Source organism: Zophobas morio, unplaced genomic scaffold (genome assembly GCF_036711695.1).
Source record: "Zophobas morio isolate AGI-343-1 ecotype UQ-CSIRO unplaced genomic scaffold, CSIRO_AGI_Zmor_V1 ptg000012l, whole genome shotgun sequence".
Classification (NCBI taxonomy): Eukaryota; Metazoa; Arthropoda; class Insecta; order Coleoptera; family Tenebrionidae; genus Zophobas; species Zophobas morio.
In genome coordinates this window covers 13,737,740-13,756,983 of record NW_026972117.1, presented here as the reverse complement: position 1 = coordinate 13,756,983, position 19,244 = coordinate 13,737,740, and the positions used below count along the sequence as shown (strand labels likewise).

Genomic DNA, 19,244 nt, shown 5'->3' with positions numbered 1-19,244 from the left:
GTCAATAAAGGTGCACTCTTTACGAGTGTTCTTTATATTGTAAGTAAATCAACATATTTACTTTGCTTCTAGCAATGTTAAAGAAAATATAATATCTATCATTTCTTTGAACAATTTTATTATTCCTCAATAACAAGAAATTTTTACTGCGGGTGTTATAGTATTGTAAAAGCAAATACTAATTGCAAGATTTACACGAATTTAACAAGATTATATAAAATTCTAAGGAAAAAGAAAAGGTCAAAGGAAGAAAATACAGTGAAAAATCAGCAATGGGACAGAAGAAAGAAGGGAAAGAAAAGTTAAAAGTAGGCAAAAACTACCAGAACATGGAAAACTAAATGAAAATTGGGCCATTTTATTTATTTTATGGTAACACCTATATTAGTTAAAAAACATACATATTACCGGTTATAGTGCAAAAAAAAGAAAATACCCCATAAAGGAATCCTATAATGCGATAAACATTATTACACACTTCTTATTTATTAATTTTTAGGAAAATCTGAATGCGTAGTTTAAAAAAGTTGAAATACAGAAGTATGTTATTTTATAAAATTTAAACACCATTTACCATTCAAAATTGTAAGGTGACGTTATCAAATTGTTGGTGGGAATAATTAGGCAAATTCAAAAAATGCATATAAAAGGCAACAATTGGTGCAGTAGTTAATAATAATTCCATATGAATTGTTTGAATAAATTTTGGCAATAAAAAAGTCACACTCAGGGGGGGTCAGGACAAGTTCGAAAATGTTATAAATTTTCCCCCCAAAATTCTTCAAATTAAAAACTCTTATGCAAAATTGCAGACTTCCAAGTATACGAGTAAATATGTCTGATTTGGAAATTTTTAAATAAGACCGTTATTTTTATATACAGTTGCAAACATTTATGTTGAACACGTTTCTTGAATTTGTAAATTGTTGAGGTTTATCTTAATAACATTTCCAAATGAATCGTTTGAATAAACTTTGGCAATAAAAGATCACACTCAGGGGTCATGACAAGGTCGAAAATGTTATAAGTTTTCCCCCCAAATGTCCCCCATTTGAAAAATATGAGAAAAGTTGACAAATTGCAAATTAATCAAACCTCATCAAATTAAAAACTCTTATGCAAAATTGCAGACTTCCAAGTATACGAGTAAATATGTCTGATTTGGAAATTTTTAAATAAGACCGTTATTTTTATATACAGTTGCAAACATTTATGTTGAACACGTTTCTTGAATTTGTAAATTGTTGAGGTTTATCTTAATAACATTTCCAAATGAATCGTTTGAATAAACTTTGGCAATAAAAGATCACACTCAGGGGTCATGACAAGGTCGAAAATGTTATAAGTTTTCCCCCCAAATGTCCCCCATTTGAAAAATATGAGAAAAGTTGACAAATTGCAAATTAATCAAACCTCATCAAATTAAAAACTCTTATGCAAAATTGCAGACTTCCAAGTATACGAGTACATATGTGTGATCTGGAAATTTTTAAATAAGACCATTATTTTTATATACAATTGCAAATATTTATGTTTATTAACGTAGATAATAACCCATTTTTTATCGCTTAAGGAATTAGAGAAAGCCGTTTTATTAGGGTGGTAGTAAGCGGTTGGGTTGAATTTTTGTCAGTTCACTCTTTGTAAGTGTAAAGAAGTGTTAAATTTCCTAGGTAATTTTGTTTTTAACTTCACCAAAGGGCAATTGCTCAAACAAATTAAATCCCATTCTACACCACAGTCTCACTCAATGAGTGTAATTAGTGTAGGACCAGTTGATTAATGATTTTTTTAATCAGAAAAGTGTAAAAATTTGTAAAATCACAGGTCATGTTAAGATTTTTAATCTTCATGGTTCTAATACAATTTAACGATAATAGTGTAAACTTCCATCCCGAACACGTGGCCGGAAATTTACTTATTCCAGTTAACCCTATTTAACAATGATTATAATTAAACAACAATTAAATTAATAACATCGTCGATTCGTCGACTAGAAAGCGGGAGGGCTTTATATTTTCTTACCTGAGGTAACAGGCAAATTAAGAAGACTAAGAATAAAGAAAAAAAAAGGGAAAAAATTAAAATATTAAGATACTTTCGAGGGAATGATAACAAGAAAGATAATGGATAGCAAAATGGCAAGAAAACGAAAATTCCTTTTTTTGGAGTGATACCCGTCTGAAGAATAAAGATGAAGATGACTGTTGGGAGTGTGTAGCGAATTTTGATATTGTAGGTTTAGTAGAAACATGGATAAAAGTAAAAGGGTGGGAAAAGATGAAAGAGAAATTGCTAGGGGAATCTAACTAGACATGTCAGGGGTCATAAAGAGAAAAGAAGAAAAGAGGGGCTAAAGGCGGGATTAATAATTGGGGTCAAACAAGAGAGGAAAGAATTAAAGATAAACCTGAAAAGGAAACCAATGCAATGGCACATTGGAACGGTTAGTAGGTGGAGATTTCAATGCAAGAGTAGGAGAAAATGGGGGAAGAATAGGCAATACAGAAGATGCTCGAAAAAAAAGATCCAAAGGCAAAAGAGACAGAGGATGAGAAACTTTGAATGGAAATGAAGATGGCGAAGATGAAGATGAATTAATCTATGTAGGACCGAGAAGACAATCGGTAACAAAATATTTAATAGTAAACGGAAAAGTATGGGAAAAATTTTCGCAGTTCAAAATGGGAGATAGAACAGTTTCCAAACACTCCGAATTAGCTGAATATGACAGAAGAGAGAAAAAAGAAGAGAAGAAAATGGAGAAATATTTAAGATTAATATGGAATGAGAAGGCTATTGGAGTGGATGAAGAGGTGCAAAAATGAAGGAATTAGTGTAAGTAGAAGTGGAGGGAGAAAACAAAACTGGTGGAAAGAAGAATCTTCTCTTAAAAAGAGAATCAAGGAAGAAGGCATTAAAAAGATGGAAAAACCAAAAGATAACAAGAGAACAAGAGAAGAGATCCTCGAAATTAGAGAAACGAATAGAAATAAATGTACAGAGCGAAAAAAGCAAGTAATGAAAGAAGAAGCACAAACGATAAAGGAAATTAAAGCAGAGAAAGAATTATGGAAGTATATTATTCACAATGGGAAGAGAAAGGAAACTGTAAGCGACAAAATTTGGATGTAGAGAGTACAGAAAAACAAGAAAAGAGCGAAATAAAAGAAAAGATGAAAATGATTATAATGTGGAGCCATTTATAGAGAAAGAAGCAAGAAGACAATTAGAGAAACTAAAAAAGGGAAAAGCAGTGAGGAAAGATGGGATTCCAAATGGAGCCAATAAAGGCACCTGTCAATCTTATCCGCAGAATTACAGAATAAAAAATATTTGGAGAAGAAATGCAACAGGCAAAGAAAAGGATAGTTTAGATTCAATTATTATTGTATGGTGAGAAATTAACACTTAGATTTTATTCACTTTAGTATATACAGGGTGAGGAAATGAGCTGTTTTGATCCAGTGTGGGTGATTTTGGGAGTAATAGTGACAGTTGTGCCGATTAGCAACCCCGTTATTACCAAATCTTGCTTCATCGCTGAACAAAACTTTGAATAAAAATTGTTGTCCAACTCTAGTTGATGTTGCATAAAATTGCAGAATTGTATTCTTCTGGGAAAGTCTTCTTCTTTTAGATTTTGTACTGATGTCATATGGTAAGGGTGGAACTTATTCGCTCTCAAAATTTTTGAAACGGAAGACTGAGATATTCCTACCTGTCTTAATTAATTAATTAATTAATTCTTGTTTTTGTCTTAAGGTTGTTTCTAAACATCTAAAGATTTGGTCGGATGGATGTCGCCTGTCGGGATATCTTCTTTCGTAGAGATTCGCTTCTGCAACGGCATTTTTTCCGCATTCTCCAAAAATCAGGATCATATCAACCTTTTTATCGTTCGTGTATTTAACCCTCATCTTATCGCGAAGACTAAAAACTTATCGGAGCTCAAAATTGACAAATAGAATTACTGCGAAAGTCAAAATTAACTACTAGGTAACTATGTTTGTACATTCTAGAAAAATAAAATATGAAAAGAGTTACATATGAGATAAGAATTTTGTGTTGCATTGAAATTTGGTTATTATAATACTCACCCTGTATAATAATATGTCTAATATTTAGTATCCAAGGGGTACAAATAAACCTTGTTTGATTAATTGATGCTAATCTTCTCTAATTTATAATAATAATGATGAAGATCGTCCAGACTTTACGAAGTTATCATTACTACCCTCAACACTTTTACCAATAACATTCTGGCACTCTGCCCGTCCCAATTCCCAACTTCTGAAAGCCCGTAACGATCGAATGAAACTTGCCTTTCTTATCTTAATACTGAGTGGCATTATCATTTCAAAACTACACCATTAATGAGTTCTTAAACCTACTCGTATAGACAAATGAAGATAAATCACCTAAAATCACTCACTACCTCTTCTTTTCATTACCCTCAAAGAGATAAATCACAGCAAAACTAACTTAAACTCCATCCCGCTAGATTTAGCAATTTCCACCCAACACACCACCGCATCCCTGCACCTTGCAGCTGCATCCTCGATAGCGTTTTTCAATTAAAATTTCCAAACACCTTCCGGACATTCCGCTCAGCGCCCAGACAAATCCGGTTTGCGTTTTCTCAGCGACGCAAACTTGGTGAAATATCCCCAAGGAGTCGGAATGAATTAGCATCAACAGTTTCATTAATTCTTACCTTTTCAGGCAATCAAGATATCTTGATCTGCGGCAACTGCCGGGAAATGTACACAGACCTGCACGACTTACTCGAGCACAAGAAAACTTACTGCAAACTACGTTTCACATGCAAATGCGATTCGAACAAGTCGAGTGAGTAGTTTTTCGGATCTTTGCTTTTCCTCCATTCGTGTAAATTGGAGTCCATTGACGAATACGTTTGCGTCCGCAGAGAACCCTGCAGACGACCACTCGTCAGCGGCGCTGTTGTGTGTCCAGTGTAAAGACGCCTTCCAAAACGCATGGGACTTGATGGTCCACGCACAAGCTGCCCATATGCTTAACATTTACGAGCTCGGCGTACCGGCACTGGCAAATTGTTCTTCTCCGCCGCTGTCGCCAAGGGACAACAACACACCGGATAAGGTAAGAGGGATCTTTTTTGTAAATTAAATTGGGGATTTTCGACGGGGAGATTCAATTTTTCCGAAAAAAACACGCAAAATTTATATAAGAAAATTAGATCCATATTCGTTCTGTATGCGAGCTGCATGTCTACCAAATCTAGCTCACTACGCGAGCTTTACTTAACACTTCCAATATTTTTCAAAAAACAAAATTTATATGAAGAAAATTAGTTCCATCTTATATGGACTAACTATTTCTCTCCAAAAAAAATTAAAAAATTGATAATGTAACTTTACATAACGAGTCGTTCTATAAAATCTAGACAGATCGTGAACTTGTTTCACCAAATGTGTGCGAGAAAGATATCGCTCGCTTCGCTCGCTTTTGTTATATGTCTGTAATATTATTAGCAGGCTTTGGCAGCGCGGAATTGATGATCATTGCTGTCCGATCGCCAGCGCTTGCAGTCGTGGCCTAGAACTTCGGGAATTCTTAATAACCATTACTTTTTCTAGGTTTTCCTCAGTTATGCGACTTCTCCTAAATGTTAAATGCTTTAAAAATTAAAAATGACTGTTCAGCATCACAATTTTCGTGATGTTCTTAATCAAATAAATCCTGAATTGCATCAAACGTCATGCATAAAACATAACCCAAATTTTTCAATTTTTGCAAAATTTGGTTTGAAAATGAATTTTTTTAAATATCTCAAAATCTTTCACATCGGTCAAAAAATCCATTCAGAAAAATTGAAAAAAAGAGATTTTCAAAAGTTGCTCAAATATGCTCAAACAATTCTGGGAAACACATTTCGACGAGCTCGTTCAAAAAACATAACAAGATTTTAGAAAAATTTGGTATAAAAACAATTTTTTTAATATCTGGAAAATTGTCCCTTTTGCTTTAACTATTCTGGAAAAATTGTTGGAAACTCTGGAACTAAAAATAAATCTTAAAGAAAATGATTTTAGGTAGTTTTGTAAAGGTATTCGAAAGCAATCAATAAATTCATACGGATATTAAAAATTTGCCCAAAAACCCTAAAAAAAAAATTCTGGAGAATACATTTCGACGAGCTGATTCGTAAAGCAAAACGTGTTGATGATCTCGTGCCAAGGGATGAAAGACAAACGATTATTTTTCTAAGATCATCTCATTTTCTTAATAAAACTGCGCTGTGAACTAAGATAACATCAAAATCGTGATTGTATAACGGATTTTTTTATTAGAAAATTAATATACCTATAATATATTTTCACATTTATGCTGATTGATCTCTCGTTAAGCTTTATAAACCACGACTTGTTTTTGAAATTTCGATGCAACGTTGCCACATTATTATTCCAATTTTAATGAAATTTTTTAACAGTGCATGAATTTTGTAGGAAGACAAACAAAAACAAAATTAGTTTAAATATAGAGTGTATAAAAAAATTAATTATTACAATCTTGTAATATCGATATATCCGTTTTTTCAATTAGAACACCTTGTATTTTATTTGTTACTTTGTTTTTTGTTCTCTTTCTTTTTGTTAAGTACTTTCCATATTTAAAGTTGATAACTATTGCGATTTTTCACTTTTTTAAAAGAACTAAAAGTACTGAACATTTTTACAATTTTATTATAAACACTCTGTATATTAAAATTTTATTTAATCGATGCCACAACAAAAAGCGCGTATCTTTGTTCATCTTTCCATTAAATATTGCGGCACCGATCTTAAAAATAACATTATTGAGATTTTTTTGTAAAACCTGTATTGTTAAAAACATGATTATAAAGTCTAGGAATGGGGTAATTAAAATATGTAAAATCATCAGAGGGTGTTCTCATTAAAAAAAAAAAAACAAAGTGTGCTATGGCTTAACAACAAAACACTCTGTATAGTCGAAAATTACTTTAATGCATGGTACAAAATTAACCGTACAACTATAGTCTCCGAATTTTTTTCTTAGTGACTCACTCTGTATATACATGGTAACCAAAAAATGGTACAAAAGTTATTAAGGACTGTTTATTGACCAAATAAAAAAATAATTTAAAAAGTCCTTAAATATATTTGTTTTATAATACACAAAAAATACACACATTTTTTAATCTATCTATGTAAATCGATTTTTCTATGTGGAAGTTAACCTCAAATTGACATTTAATGAAAATAACAATTTCGAAATTATTTTTCTCGAAGTTAGGCCTCTGTATGTACCGTTGTTAGTGCGTCATTTTTTTATTACCCTGTATACAACTCTGGAATTTTGCAGGAAATTCTTACCTTGATAAAGATGTAACAAGTTAAAGACTGTTTTTTTAACTAATTTATACAAGATGATTAGGTCTGAACATTCACGGATAAGTTCAACGAATATACCGGGTGTTTACCAACATGCGATAAATGTTCAGGGGGTTATTCCTTCGCTTATTTTAACATTTTTTTGTTCTTGGGTGATTTTCGGAAATATGCTTTCTTTTGAATAAACAGGGCGATTAAAGTTTAAAAAAAAGTATGTTCATAATTCATATTACATGTAGAGATTCTTAATCTACAAAAACTGCTGAAAATGACTACCACCAATCATCCAGTCTCCTCCTCATTGACTATCGAACTTTTTAAAAAATACCAGAATGGAATTATTACATTACACCCCTGAATCATTAGATTTGTCAAATGGAATAAAAAAAATACACAGTAATTTTACTTTGCTTTTATGGCCAAAGCCAAAAACCTTAAAATAAGTCAAAAAACACTCGCCTGAATGTTTGCCGCATGTTTAGTAAACACCCTGTATAAGTTTTCGCATTTGAAAAATAGAAGGAGACTTAAAATTTAAAAATTTTATCTATGGATAAAATTCAGCCTTTAATTTTTTTTTTTTTTTTAATTATTGAAACTGACAAAATATTTTAATATTTTGAAGAAAATTCCAAATCTATCATCTTTAAAAATAACTACATATAGAGTGTTAAATTTCAACCTTTTTGGACATGAGAGAGAGCCTTGTATCAGATCGTTTTCGTCCTTTTTCTATAGATCTAAATTTGTAAAAATACAGGATGATTATTTCTCCCTCGATGGTACATTAAAGCTAGAAAAATTTTTGAAAATATCAAACTTCATATAATAATTTCCAAAACAACATCTGTCAAAAAAATGACGTTGTGGATTGTATTCCGGCAAAATATCATTAAATTATTAATAACTAGTTATCTAACTATAGTTAACTCTTCAAGTTTGAAGTTTAATATTTTCAAAAGTTTGGTGCAAGGATGTTTTTAACCATTTTTTTCGAGTTCTTGAGGACCTTGTTAACAACGTACCATCGAACTTATCCAACATATTTTGATCACCCTGTATATAGTTTTCCACTTAAAGCTTTGATGCGTAAACTTTGAATGGAACTTTCTTTATATGCAGAAACACTTGTAGGAATTTTTTTGAGTAGTTTGCTGTTCTTCCGTTACCAGAATATTGGAACGCGCTACGTATACCGGGTGTCCCAATTTACCTGGTGCACTAATATGTTAAAATAAACGTTGGTTTAAGAAACTGCGCGTCAAAAGTTAAGGATATCAGTGAAAGATACGTTCATTGTTATTATTATTATAATTTTCTAAAAAGTTGAGCAGGCTTAAATTAAATGAATTCGCAGTCCTATTTTTTGACTCGCAGTTTATTTAAAAGAAATAAATAACGCAGTCTTAATTTAACACATTTTTTTTAATTTTAATTAACACTCACGTAGTTGAAAAGACAAGTCTGGAATTTCTGGGATACTAAGTGACCACGAAAAACGGTAGAAAATCAATTTAGTTTTACTGCTAAAATATTTCTGATTTTACCGGAAATGACAGTAACTTTTTATTTCAAATAGAAGAGTATCAGTCGGTATTTTTTTTTGTTTTTCGTTGATAGAAAATTTAATTAAACGCCTTATTTCTTGTGTACTTTTTACGTCAACTGTTTGTGAAACTAAATAACATAAAATATTGGAAAATTAAAGATTTTCTAATCAGTGAAGCTAAATAAGATTTTCAAAGGTTAAGATTACTGAAAAAAAATTAATGAGAAGACAGTGAGAAAAAAATATGCCTTATACTGTCTGAAACGTAGAAGTTCATGTCATTTCTGGAAAATCCAAAAATATATAGTGCTTGTAAGATTTTTGTTGTATATATTTCTTTATGATAGTTAACTGTTTTAAAATTCAAATATATACCTACATTTTGGAACTAACCAGGTATATACATATCTATTTTTTTGTCCGTCCAACAGTTATAATGAAAACAACGAACAAATCTAAATTAGAGTATTGTCATTAAAAAAATTTAATCAATGTAAACTTCACTAGTGTTACGAATAAATAGAAAAAAATTAATAAAATCTGTTCATATTGAACAAAAACCAATCAAAATAATTTCCTTTTCTTCTCATTTTTAGCTCAGGCCTTTATTAACTTCATAAATTAAATACGGCAATGTAAATATCCGAAGAATTATTAAAAACGAGATTATCGAATACGACTGCCTCCTTTGGCATCTTTAACAAGTCAATAATAAACTTATTTTCCGTTTTTTGAACCCGTTAATTCAACACTGTACAAACATTCTTTGCAATCTCATAATAGAAAATTTAAAGGTTTTGTTTATAATTTAGTAACACAATCCTAAAAATTTAACAAAATCCCTCGTGTGAGCTCAGCCAGCCATGAAAGTTTTGTTCATCATAAATCAAACAAAAACATCCACGTCAGTTTTTCATTTAAAAATTTTTTCATCCATTCTGTCAAAATCTCCAGTAATTTGGATACTATGACCGAAATTCATGAAAGTAGCAGCGCCTCGGATATCAGTACAGACTCCTGGACCCTCCTCGAGGAGCGTATGAACATCGAAGAGCCCAGCTCCGACATTTCGTCGGAAAACAACGACGAAATCATCGAGATCGGTCCCGAAACCGCCGACCCAGCCAACAGTCCCCCCCAGGACGTCAAGAAGAAGAAGAGCGACGGCTTTTTGACCTTCGACGAATACATGCAGGAGCGCCTCCTCGAGCACGACTATGAACAGGAGGAGAAGCCGCAGAAACTGCGCAAACTGTACAAGGAGAAGCTGAGAAGAGGCTTCAAGAAGTACAAAGCGCAGAGCCTGGGTATTTCTGTTTTTATCACGATTATCTTGGCCTTATCAGCTTTTGCTACCTTGTGTTCCACGCTGTCGCAGCCTTCCGTGGAGAAAGAAGTGGAAATTCGGTACGAGTATCCTCTAAAGAGGGAAAACTCGACCGCAGTTAATGAGGTGTTGGAGCGGATGAACGAGACCATGAAGGATTTTGAGGTGCTGAAGAGAACGAAGCTTCTGGATCTACCTCATAAAAGTAACAGTACTAAGAAAGCAGAGCCGCAAAAGTTGGATAAAGTGCTAATAGGTCCAAGTCGGTACAACAAAACCCAAACTCCTATACCTAAAGCACACCACAAAGAACAGAAAGAGCAGAAAAGTCCAAATCCACCACTGTCGAAGATCTTCACGTCAGAGCAAAAGTGTGACGCTTCCAGCAACAACCTCAGAAGCAAGATCAAGGCAAAAGCGCTCAAAACCAAATGGATAATTCTGAAGGAGTTTCTACTCGATACAAACATCCACGCTTTAATTTCTTTGGTCATGACCAACATCTACTTGTTCACTTTATTGATGGATTTTGCCCGAAGACCCAACAAAAATTGTCGTTCGAAATGCATGCTAAATCAACAACTGTTGGAAGATTTGGAAAAAAGCAACAACATCGAAGAGTTACGAAAATACCTGTTCAGAGAGTTGCCGTTTTGGAACGCCGAATTCGTCCCCAGAGACCAAAGAAAGAAGAAGTTGAAGATCAACAGCACCATCGCCAAAACACCCAAGAAAACCAACTCCGTGGCAGTTTTTGACCAACACAAAAAAATGGTCAACAGCATTCTCTTCAGATCATGTCCGTTCCTCAACCAGAGGGCTTTAAGCCCCTTGTTTATACACCACAATACCGAGGAGACTGGCAAAAGCGAGTGTCAACGACGATTTGAAGAACTCGATCAACATCAAAAGAAGTTTGAAAGTTTGAAGCAAGCCCAGAAGAATCGGATCAAGTTGTTGAAGCAGAAGTTCCGGAACGAAGTTACGTTTATTAAAGATAATGAGGAGGAGTCTGAGGCGAGGACTGAGAAGATCAACAGGACTAGTCAGATGTTTATCAGGAAGTTGAAGTACAACAGGGAGAAGTATTTGTTGGAGTTGAAGAAAGTGAGGGAGTTGAGACAGAAGGTATCCGATAGTAGGAAGAAGGAAAGCAGTAAAGATGTAGCTGTTGGGAGTTATTCGGTCTCTTTACCACCTATTTACGATTATGGGGAGAGGTTTAAGCTGATCAAAGAGAAATTTGAACGAGATAATGATCAGAAGTTTTAATGATTTAACACACATTTTGCATTTTTCATTAAATAAATTATTCTCACATCATTGCCTAATGTTTTGTTTATTTTATTTATTTATTTATTTATTTATTTATTTATTTATTTTTAAATCTATTTATTTGGAACTACATAGTTTGAGTACATCGGCCAATTCATAAAAAAATTACAGTTCTCAAAATCAAATCTTATAATTTTCTGAAAAATTTGGATTTATGGACCTTTGATCAAGTTTTTGATGTCACAGTTTTTGCAACTTTGATTTTTTTAATTTATCAATTATTTGACTTCCAAAATGTTCAATTTTTCGATATTAAAATTTTTAAATTTATCGATTTTTCAATTTTTCGTTTCCCCGATTTTTCAAGTTCTTGATGTTCATTTTTCATTTTCTCGATTTTTGATTTTCAGTTTCTCGATTTTATGTCACAATTTTTCGTTTTTTCATTTTCTTTATTTTTTCAGTGATTCTTACGATTTCCATTTTTCAACTTTTCGTTTCTTCAATTTCTCAAGTTCTTAACTTACAACTTTCAGATCTCTTAAAGCTTTCATTTTATACTCTTTTGTTGTTTCATTTTTGATTTTTCAATTGTACAATTTTTCAATGTTTCCATTTTTTTATTCGAAAAATTGCAAATCGAAGAACTGAAGAAGCGAACAATCGAAAAACTACAAATCGAAAAAAATTAATGAAGTGACAAACTGGAAAGAATAAAAAATTAATCGAATCGAAAAAATGTAAAACCGAAAAATTGGAAAACCCAAAAATTGTAAGACTGAAAAATTAAAAATCGAATGTTCTAAAATCCAATAATTGAAAACAATAATCATAATAATAAAATCATAAATTTCAAAATGTGAAAAATTTTAAAATTGTAATTATTTTTTATTTGATACACATTTAAAATGAAAAAAAAGAAAAACTTCAAATTGAAAGTTGAAGAAACAAAAAATTGAAAAATCGAGCAACTGAAAAATCTAAAATTGAAAAAACGTAAAATAAAAAAATCAATAAGTTGAAAAATTCAAAAATTGAAAAATTTCACAATGAATAAAAGAAAAAATGAAAAACCGAAAAATTTTAAAAATAAAGGAAATAAAAAACCGAAACGAAAAATTGCAAATCGAAAAATTGAAGAAACGAAAAATTGAAAAATCTAAAAATTGAAAATTTGTGAAATTGCAAATCGAAAAATTGCAAAATCTAAAAAATCCAAAATTCGGAAAATCGGAAAACGAAAAAATGAGAAAAATTGCGAATCGAGAAATTGGGGAACCGAAAAATTGAAAAAATAAAGAAAATTAAAAAAATTAAAAATTGAAAAACCTGGAAATAAATAAATTATCCTCACACACTATCATTGCATAATTTTGTTGTTATTTATTTTATTTTTAAATGTATTTGGAACTACATTGTTTGTTTTTACTTCTTTAGTGTAAGCTCAGTTTTTTGATATCACAATTTTTTCAACTTTAATTTTTTTAATTTGTCAATTTTTCGATATTAAAATTTTTCATTTATCGTTTTTTCAATTTTTCGTTTCCTCGATTTTTCAAGTTCTTGATTTTCATTTTTCATTTTCTCAATTTTTTTTCGTCAAATTTTCAATCTTTGATTTTTCAATTCCCCGATTTTGCAATTTTTAAATTTTTGAATTCTGCAATTTTTGAACTACTTAATTATCCGATTTTCCGATTCCTTTAATTTCCAATACTTCGATTTAAGTTTCTCAGTTTTTAATCTTTCGATTTTTCAATTTTTCGTTTCATTTTTTCAAGTTGTTAATTTCCAATTTTTAGATTTTTCAAGGCTTTCATTTTATACTTTTTCGTTGTTTCATTTTTGATTTTTTAAATTTACAATTTTGCAATTTTTCCATTTTTTTTTATTCGAAAATTTAAAAATCGAAAAATTAAAAATTGGAAAAACTTGAAAAAACCAAGAATTGCAAAATCAAAAAAGTGGAAAATCGGAAAGGACTGTAGAAACGAACAATCGAAATATTGAAAAACGAAAAACCGGGAAACTTAAAAATCGAAAAAAATTAATGAATGAAAAATAGGAAAGAAGAAAAAATTAATCAAACCGAAAAATTGGAAAACCCAAAAATTGTAAAATCGAAAAATCATAGGATTCTCAAAATTGTGAAATCGAAAAATTGCAACATTGCGGGATCGAAAAATTGAAAAATTAAAAATCGAAAAATTGAATAAATGAAAAAGTTCCAAAGTCCAAAAATTGAAAAATGGAAAATTCTAAAAGCCTAAAATTCACCAAGTGAAAAATTTGTTAAATTATAATTATTATTAGATACATATTTAGAATGAAAGGTAGAAGAATTACAAATCAAAAACTGGAGAAGCGAAAAATTGAAAAATTTACAAATTGAAAACTCGTGAAACTGTAAATAGAAAAATTGCAAAATATAAAAATTTAAATATGTAAAATTTTGAAAATTAGAAAACGAAAAAAAAAAGAATGCATACCCTAAAATTGAAGAAACAAAAAAAATTAAATTGAAAATTTGCACATCGAAAAATTGAAGAAATGAAAAATTGAAAAATTTAAAAACGGAAAATTAAAAATTGGAAACTCGTGAAATTCCAAATCGAAAAATTGAAATATCCAAAAGTTGAAAAATGAAAAACTGAAAATTCGAGTAAATGAAAAAGTTCTAAAATCCAAGAAGTGAAAAATGGAAAATTCTAAAAGCATTAAATTCAAAAAGTGAAGAATTTTAAAAATTATAATTATTTTAAAAATCTAAAAACTTAAAACAACGAAAATTTGAAAAATTGAAAAAAATCAAGAAAATAAAAAATCCAAGACGAAAAACTGCAAATCGAAAAACTGAAGAAACGAAAAATTACAAAATTGAAATACGAAAAAAAATTATAAAATCGGAACATTGAAAAATCATAAAAAGTTGAAAAATTGAAGACATAAAGAAAATAAAGTTGCAAATCGAAAAATTAAAGAAACAAAAAATTTAAAAATTTAAAAATTGAAAACTCGTGAAACTGCAAACAGAAAAAAAATCTAAAAATTAAAACATCCAAAATTTGGAAAATCGAAAATCGAAAAAAAAAGAGATGCATAGCATAAAATTAGAGAAACAAAAAAAATTAAATTGAAAATTTGCACATCGAAAAATTGAAGAAATGAAAAATTGAAAAATTTAAAAACGGAACATTAAAAATTGGAAACTCGTGAAATTCCAAATCGAAAAATTGAATTATCCAAAAGTTGAAAAATGAAAAAGTTCTAAAATCCAATAATTGAAAAATGGAAAATTCTAAAAGAATCAAATTCAAAAAGTGAAGAATTTTAAAAATTAGAATTATTTTAAAAATCTAAAAATTTAAAACAACGCAAATTTGAAAAATTGAAAAAGTAAAGAAAATAAAAAATCCAAGACGAAAAACTGAAAATCGAAAAACTGAAGAAACGAAAAATTAAAAAATTGAAATAGGAAAAAAAATTATAAAATCGGAACATTGAAAAATCGTAAAAAGTTGAAAAATTGAAGACATAAAGAAAATAAAGTTGTAAATAAATATTATTATTATTATTATTATTAAATCGAAAAATTAAAGAAACGAAAAATTTAAAAATTTAAAAATTGAAAACTCGTGAAATTGCAAATAGAAAAAAAAATCTAAAAATTAAAACATTCAAAATTTGGAAAATCGAAAATCGAAAAAAAAAGAGATGCATTGCATAAAATTAAAGAAACAAAAAAAATTACATTGAAAATTTGCACATCGAAAAATTGAAGAAATGAAAAACTGAAAAATTTGAAAACTGAACATTAAAAATTGGAAACTCGTGAAATTCCAAATCGAAAAATTGAAATATCCAAAAGTTGAAAAATGAAAAAGTTCTAAAATCCAATAATTGAAAAATGGAAAATTCTAAAAGAATCAAATTCAAAAAGTGAAGAATTTTAAAAATTAGAATTATTTTAAAAATCTAAAAATTTAAAACAACGAAAATTTGAAAAATTGAAAAAATAAAGAAAATAAAAAATCGAAGACGAAAAACTGAAAATCGAAAAACTGAAGAAACGAAAAATTAAAAAATTGAAATACGAAAAAAAATTTATAAAGTCGGAACATTGAAAAAGCGTAAAAAGTTGAAAAACTGAAGACATAAAGAAAATCAAGTTGCAAATCGAAAAATTGAAGAAACGAAAAATTTAAAAATTTTAAAATTGAAAACTCGTGAAATTGAAAATAGAAAATTTTCAAAATGTAAACATTTAAATATCTAGAATTTGGTAAATCGAAAAACAAAGAAAAAAGATTCATATCCTAAATTTGAAGAAACAAATAAAAATAAAATAGAAACATTGCAAATCGAAAAATTGATAACAATGTAGTTGGAAAAACAAAAAATTATAAAATTCGAAAAGTGAAAAATCGTAAAATTAAAGAATATAAAAAATCGAGACGAAAAATAGCAAATCTAAAAATTGAAGAAATTAAAAATCGAAAAAACTGCAAAATCTAAAAATTTAAACGTCCAAAATTTGGAAAATCGGAAAAAGAAAAAAGCATATCATGAAATTGAAGAAACAAAAAAACTAAATTGAAAAATTGCACATCGAAAAAGTAAAGAAACGAAAAATTAAAAAATTGGAATTCGAAAAAAAGATTACGAAATCGGAACATTGAAAAATTGTAAATTTAAAGAAAAAAAAATGTAAATCGAAAAATTATAGAAATGCAAAATTGAAAAATTTAAAAACCGAAAATTAAAAATTGAAAACTCCTGAAATTCCAAATCGAAAACTTAAAAAATCTAAAAATTGAAACATCCAAAAGTTGAAACTCAGAAATTTTAAATGAAAACTCGAGGAAATATATATCGCAAATTAAAGAAGGAAAAAAAATCAAATCGAAAAACTGAAGAAACGAAAAATTTAAAAATCTAAAAATTGAAAACTCGTGAAATTGCAAATCAAAAAATTGCAAAATCTAAAAATTTAAACATTCAAAATTTGGAAAATCGGAAAACGAGAAAAAGAGATGCAAATCATAGTCATAGTTCCGGCTAAGATAAGACTGATTTTGGCAAATGAAATCCCCGTAAGAAAAAGAAGGTGGGAGGGTGGGGCTAGTATTTGATAAGATAAGACAGAGTGTGGCACTTTTGACATTTTCAACCATTTTTCGATTATTTTCGAAAATTATCCAGAGGCTGATCAGGTGCATGAAATGAGAAATAGGAATACATTTTATAGCAAATCGTATATATAAAAAAATTAATATTGGCTATTTTTTTTACTTTTTCACATCCTGGATTCTATTAGTTTCTACTCCCACTCGACAAAAGAACATAATCTATAAAATGTAAAATGACAATTTTCTTGATATTTAAGGGAAAAATATTTTTCAAAAACCTCATTTTTCCAATTTGAGTTTTTTGACCATTTTTTAGAGTTGAAGTTATTTTTGATTTATTTTTATGAAATTCCACCAATTTAACCAGAATCGAGAAAATGTTAAATGGCAATTAAGTATTTTCTTGAATTACACTTTAGTCAAAATGAATTTTTCGAAAATCTTCGTCAACGCGTTATGTTTTTCGAATTAGGTCATCGAAATTATATTTTCCAGAATTTTTTGAGAATTTTAAGGCAATTTCTCAAAATTCCCAATTTTTCTACACCCCCGCCAATTAATTTTGTGCATAAGCTTCGAAATTCACCTAAAGACATTTTCTTAGATAGTTCGAGTTAGAGAACTGATTTTGGGCTTCATTTTTTCGAAAATCTAACAATCTTTGTAGAGAAAAAGCGAATGGCATAATAATAATGTCGATGTCGGCCATCCTTGGAGACTTTAAGGATTTTTTTTCCTTTTTTCATATTATTATTTTTCATTTCATTTCACTTTCACATAAATGAAAGTGAATGAAAAAAAAAAGTGACGTCTTCCTAAGTGGTTGTGGGCAAAATGTTCGTCTCCTCCAGTGTCTTAATATTATTTATACACTTAAGAGAAATTAGACCCTCTGTATGACACTTGTGTCACAACCAAATAGTAAAAATCTCTGTTCACTTATACACAAAGTAATTTTGTGTATATTGTTAATGCTACTAAAAAATCATTGAACGACGAAAGAACGTCAGTGAGAAATTTAATTTTGCACAAAAAAAAATATACTCGATTTAAGAAAGTTATCCAAATAAATAAAATAAGATTTTAACGGAAATGTTCAAGCTTAATTGCTAATTTTAGATACGCCCAAATAACTTCTTTTGAGGTTGCACAAATATTTTCATCCTTGCAGATAAAACGCAAAATCTTAGTTTATATACTCGTAAATTAGGAAAGCATTTAATTGTTTATTGTCATAAAGCAAATAGACAGGAATGTCAATTTCACCAGGTTTAAGTATGATATGGTAACTGAATCTTTATCAACTTAACTGAGAATGAGAAAAGTTTTCAAAGAGTTATTTTCGACATTGAGATATATTTATTGCTGGAGTCATATTAATGTGGAATATTTCAACACTTACCTATTGTTAGTCTTATGGAATCAACATTGAAAAAGATTTCTGTTATAATAAAACGTTGTCGGAAGGCAGGAAGCCGCATTTCTAAATTAAGTAATAGAAACGCTAAAAAATACCCTACCGTGAATAAAACTCGGCCAAAAATCCATCCCTAATTCCCTTATCTCTGCCACCACTTGGCGCCAAGCAAACAACCCGATAAAGATTTCTCTCCACCTTTCCTAATTAGTCCCCCATAACCCAATTATCTCCACCCAGATAAATTTGCCTTTTTCGATCCGTCATAAACCCCAAAGTCACGAACGCCGTAACCACAATTAAGCAAATTAAAGCGTCGATTAGGGTTCGAACAGGCATCAGGCGACTTCCTTCAAAGTCAACAATTCCGCAGTGATTCCGTGCGAATATCGCCCCGATAGAGACATGTGTAAGCCGCGATAAGCGTCGTAAACGCCTAAGTGCGCCCATGAAAAATGGCCGGGTTCCAATCACGCACCCTCTAATAATAAAACCTGTCACATCTCCCGCTCGCCCTTATCTCTGGGCGTCATGCAAAAGTGCGCCGCCGCTCGCCCCCGTCTAATGTTACTAATTGGAGATTTTCCGTTTCTTCGATGTCGTTTTATTACCAGAGCGCGCTATCGCCCGATCTGACGGTTATTTATTTATAGAAAGCGTAAGAGGCACGCGATCCGGAGGATACGGCCCCGGCGGGGACGGCCGGGGGCGGCGTGACCATCTATCAGCGCTCGCCGCTCCCAGGTGTATTGTTATCTCGGAAAAAATTGACTCCGATAGCAGCCATAGACAGGTATTGTGAGTTATGATGGCTGGAGAGGGCCGGAATGTCGGGGTTAAAAAATTAATTTTGGTCTTGGTGGCTACTGATCATTTCGACAAGAAAATTGGTCGAAGGTTATTTCCACAGAACTTTCCTCGCCAATAAATCCCGCTTCTTTGAAACGTTATAAAATTTTTTCGCGATTTTTGGTTTCTAATAACCGCTGTAAAGGAAGAACCAGTGGTTGAAATAACACTCTTGAATTTTTCATTTTTTTTTGTTTCTTCAGTTTTTTGCAATTTTTCCAATTTTTCACTTTCCAACTTGTGAAATTTTCAACTTTTGAATTTTTCAATTTTTCATTTCGATTTTCAATTTTTTTATTTT

General features: G+C 30.4%; 1 protein-coding gene across 3 annotated transcripts in view; it reads left to right on the top strand.

Moving 5' to 3' along the window:
• Positions 1-19,244, top strand: part of LOC135128356 (heterogeneous nuclear ribonucleoprotein C) — a 673,355-nt gene that overhangs the window by 632,321 nt on the left and 21,790 nt on the right. For all 3 annotated transcript variants that reach the window (XM_064055266.1, XM_064055267.1, XM_064055268.1), the window contains 2 exons: positions 4,726-4,851; positions 4,931-5,124. In XM_064055266.1, the coding sequence (XP_063911336.1) occupies positions 4,726-4,851; positions 4,931-5,124 (320 nt within the window). The remainder of the gene's footprint in view (positions 1-4,725; positions 4,852-4,930; positions 5,125-19,244) is intronic.